General features: G+C 46.0%; 1 protein-coding gene across 1 annotated transcript; it reads right to left on the bottom strand.

The window, feature by feature from the left end:
* Positions 1 to 3,083: 3,083 nt before the first annotated feature.
* LOC123138243 (photosynthetic NDH subunit of subcomplex B 4, chloroplastic) lies at positions 3,084 to 4,341 on the bottom strand. Its single transcript, XM_044558173.1, has 4 exons — positions 3,963 to 4,341; positions 3,817 to 3,872; positions 3,645 to 3,716; positions 3,084 to 3,504 (listed from the first exon to the last, which is right to left on the bottom strand). The coding sequence occupies exons 1-4, from the start codon at positions 4,228 to 4,230 to the stop codon at positions 3,370 to 3,372; spliced, it is 531 nt and encodes a 176-aa protein (XP_044414108.1). The 5' UTR covers positions 4,231 to 4,341; the 3' UTR covers positions 3,084 to 3,369.
* Between the last annotated feature and the right edge of the window lie 207 nt (positions 4,342 to 4,548).

A 4,548-nucleotide genomic window follows, 5' to 3' on the forward strand; every position in this document is an offset into this window, starting at 1 on the left:
GCGAGGGGCCAAGCCTCGCGGGGTGGACGACAGGAGGCTTCCTCAGGCACGGCCTCGTCAGGCTGGCTCGCGAGGAGGCGGAGAGATCAAGGCGGGGTACCTCACGAGGTGCCCATGACGCAAGCCATGACGACCAAGGGCGCCAGGCGGGCGCCAACCCGCGCAGTGTCCTTCTTTCCTCTTTGGTGCAAAGGAAGCAAGCGCAGGCGAGAGCATCAAACAAAGGCATCCATTTCGGTGCAACAAGACCAAGACCAGCAGAACGACAGGATGGAGGTCATCGTGGAGCCCAAGCCGGCGTCACCACCAGAGCCTTTGGCAGGCGAGGACCAACTTTAGTCAGGATAAGTGTACTAGATGTTCCCCTTCAAAATGGCCAATTCTTGGCGCCCTTCCCGCTCAATATTTGGGAAGAGGCCCAAGGCCTTTGCCTATAAATAGGACTAGCCACCACAAGGTAAGAGGAGGGATCGAATCACAATGGACCGATCGATCGAGAGAGCGACTGAACTCCCCCTAGTAGTTCATCGCACCAGCCAAGAACAGACCCTCGCGAGGCTGTTCTTCCTTGTATTGTTCATCATCAGCCCAAGAGACAATCCACCACACCACACACTGGAGTAGGGTATTACACCACAATGGTGGCCTGAACCAGTATAAACTCTGTGTCTCTCGTGTTGTTCCTTTGATTGCTTAGATGATAGTGAGGCGGTGAGGTGCAGGTAGGCAGAGGGCGAAATCTCCGCGCGCACGCAGTGTTCGAATCTAAAGGGTCTGCCGGAACCCGAAATCCGACACACCCCCTCTAGTCGACCATACGACCCTTTCACCAATGTTGCCACAAGTTGATCGGGTCGCAACATGATGATCGAAGCTCGTTTGCACAGGCCATTGTTCCTCACATAAGAAACAATGGTTCTTATGCTAGGATGCCTCCCTAGAGTCCAACAACAGCGATGATTTATCAAAACCAAGATGAAGCTCGACACGAGAGTGAGCAAATCATGAACTGCAACTCCCACTCACTCGAGACCAAAACCCTATCCTAGATGCGTCGAGTGGTCGAGCTGCTTGTTTGTCCATGTGAACACATGTCGTCAATGCCTCAAGGGCATAAGCAATGTTGAAACCTCTTATACCTGACACCATGAATGAGGTTAAAGTAAAACGACAACCATGGTGGGGTGATAACAAAACCTTTCTATGGACTTCCGCAAAGAACTTTGTGGCCCCGGAATTCTGCAAGAATTCTTTCAATGATCACTCTCCGCTTGAATTGATGGGAGCGTAACATACACTTGTGAAGAACACGGTATTGTAGCCGCAATATAAATTGAAGAAGAGTGGTGACAACAAGAATGGATGATAGCAGAGGAGTGAAACGTGATGGTGTATGGTGCAACCAACAAACCTCGCAAGGGAGGTGGAACATTATGATAGGGAGGGAGGCGTTGATAATTATTGGTGGCATAAGAGTTGTTAGATTTGGATCCATTGTTGAGGTAATAACACTAGTGGTGCCTAAACTTGCCATCGATGTTCGCTTTGGTGCCTAAACTTGAAAAATACACCGAACTGGTTCTATAACTTGGCAGTATGGTTTAAATACGGTTTGAATCACGTCTAGATATGTATGTATTGCTGACTAGACATGCAAGCATGGCGCAGGGCCCACTTGCAGTGCAGGGACATACTGCCGAGTGTGCGTCTCAATAACCATCGGGTCTCACCTGTCAGTGCATAGTTGAAATAAACTAAAAAATTGTAAAGCTGAGATTCAAACCAACGACCTGTGAGCCACGAAGGACATGCACCAACCAATTCGCCCATGTAATTTTGTTGTCTTTTACGCACTACAAAGTTTTATATATCCGATACATCCGTGGTTAAATGTGCTGCAGTTAGTGCACCCATTTTCCACATGTTAGTTTTATTAGATTCTAGATTTATTTTTATTACCATTACAATAATTTGCAGAAGTTTTAGAACTAATAAAAGCGAAATAGAAACTCACACGTCGAAGGGTCACATACAAAAGGAAAAATAACTAATATTTTAAAAAGGACCACATGATATGTTTTTAAAACATGAATATTTTGAAAATTGATCAACATTTCAAAAATGTATAATTTTTAAAAATTTCAAAATTATTTTATTACATGTGTGAAACCTTACAAATATTATGAAACCATCTAATTAATTAGTTTGTATTATTTTAATTTTGTGAATATTTCAAAAATTTGAGGGGCCCTTAACTATTTATTTAATATTGTGACTATAGTTTGAATATTTTTCTAAAAAACGAAAAATAACTAGCATGTGGAAAATTGGTCGCACTGATTGCAGTCTACTAGTTCGCTAGATAAAGGTAAGCGATGCCTTATATTCAACTTACTTCCCCTGGTCATGTGGTTTGAGCAGGTCCTTCGCAGCCCACAAGTCGCCGGTTCAAATCTCAGCTGTGCTTCATTTTTATTTATTTTGGTTGTGCATTGACATGTGGGACCAATGGTCATTTACACGCACTCTTTCCCGTGCCAGCTGGCATGTCTAGTCAACAATACATACGTATTTGAACCGTATTTGAACCATACCGTCAAGTTATAAAACCAGTTCGGTGTATTTTTCAAGTTTAGGCACCAAAGTGAACATCAATGGCAAGTTTAGGCACCGCTGGTGTTATTACCTCTCCATTGTTTCAAATATGTTTGACTAAACCGAAACAGAACAATTTAATGTAAAATCTAGTCCCTATGCACCTTTTTGGACCCTAAAAATAGGCATGTGCAATATTTTAATGTCATGGCATGTTGAGTCCCAAGGGAAACAAACACACAAGAATTTAAGAATTGGATTTACAAATGCTCCACGAGCATTTTACAAGAATTTAATGACATAGAAGGTTTAGGCAAGACATTTTTTTCCGCAAGAGGTAGCTCGTATTATCTCCAAGAAGATTATGGATTGTTCCATTTCATATGAATATCGGATGACTTCCGCAACATATTCCAATCTTCCGGAGTGCATATAAGTCCTGTCAATTGAGATTGTCAAGCCAAAGAGGCCCTCCAATTGCAAGCATGTAAATAAGTCTGACCGCGTGTTGCACGAATATTGGTGTTGATCAATCTGTGATTTCGATTGGCATAGCAAGGAATGGCGTGCCTCCAATTCTAGTGGAGAATGTATATCTTGCTTTGTACTACAAATGTATATTGCACAATTTGCCACAAGATCTTGCTATGTGTACTTGTGTAGTTTCTACGGTACTACACTGAAGACTGAAGAGTCCAAGCTTTTCACTCAACTTCAGCGGAGGAAGGCAAGCTGTTTTGCCAATCCATGCATATATACGCTTGGGTCTCACGGTTACTTGGCTTCCTCAAGCTCCCCCTCCATTCCCGCGTCCTCGAGCTCCCTCAGCCCTCCGACCCTCTGCTCGATCTCCTCAAGCAGCTCCTCCCTCAGCAGATCCCCCCTCGCCGTCGCCTCGATGTCCTCTTGCTGCAAATTAAATTCAGCATTGCAACATAGCCACACATTTCTTCAGCACAACAGTAGATTAATTTTGTGTCGACCGTTCGATTTGCCTGAATGTTCTTTCAACTGAATGGCAAAATAGAGGGAAGAGGCTGCATGCATACCCGGTCGTAGTACCAGTGCACGGTGCCATCACCCCCTTGCCCCCTGTAATACTCGCTGTCGTAGAATGGATCCTGTCAATTCATACAACAAGTGCCGCGTCACGAACACGATCTAAGAAGATGATTAATTTCAACAACTCTGGAGATCACTGGTGGGGATTGACGTGCTTGCCTTCATGGACGCGAAGAAGCAGACGCCCCAGACCGTGAACATGGCGTAGAACGTGTCTACCCGAACAAAAAGATGAACAAAAACGACGTAAGTTTCAGACATAACTGAAGTTGCATCCGTGCAAGAAGCACAAACAGAAGTCTCACAGAAGCTCTTGATGGCCGTGTCGCTGAGATGCCATATGGACTTGGTGACCACCCAGTCCCTCTGGTTGTCGACGTGCTCCACCATCGTCACCATCAGCGGCACCACGTCCAGCGGGAACGCCCTCGCCTTCAGCGCGTCGCCCCTCCTCCCGGCTGGCCTCTGCACTAGGTGCACCGTCGCGGGGCAGCTGCCGCCATTTAGGCCGCTGCTTCTCCCGGACGGCAGAGCGGAGCAGTGGGAGTGTGGCTTCAGCAACGACGACGCCATTGCTGCTAGGTTGCTAGGTAGCCAGTGAGTTTGTCGCTGGGGCGAGCTGAGGGGAGCCGCTTGTAGGGTGGAACAATTTTTTTGGGTGGATAAGGTTTGCGGTGCTTTGGGCGGCCAGGTATTTTTCCTCAAGCGTATTCACAAACATTTTGGGGGACATACGTCGTTCGGCCAGAAACGCTGGGCCTGGTTCGATGGGTTCAAGTAGGCTTGGGCATCGTGGGCTCAGAACGGCCAATCTTTAGTTTACTGCTGAACATGGTTGTTCGGCCTTTAACCCCTTTTCCGGATAAGGTATCTCACCCTTTTTGTCTCAAA

The sequence above is a fragment of the Triticum aestivum genome, chromosome 6B (genome assembly GCF_018294505.1).
Source record: "Triticum aestivum cultivar Chinese Spring chromosome 6B, IWGSC CS RefSeq v2.1, whole genome shotgun sequence".
NCBI lineage: Eukaryota > Viridiplantae > Streptophyta > Magnoliopsida > Poales > Poaceae > Triticum > Triticum aestivum.

Bases quoted from the DNA above. Each gene is read 5' to 3' on its own strand.
- LOC123138243 (XM_044558173.1), bottom strand. From the start codon at position 4,230: ATGGCGTCGTCGTTGCTGAAGCCACACTCCCACTGCTCCGCTCTGCCG. The intron at 3,873-3,962 runs GTGAGACTTCTG...TTGTTCGGGTAG, and splicing joins CACGGCCATCAAGAGCTTCT to ACACGTTCTACGCCATGTTC. The intron at 3,717-3,816 runs GCAAGCACGTCA...ATGAATTGACAG, and splicing joins GCTTCTTCGCGTCCATGAAG to GATCCATTCTACGACAGCGA.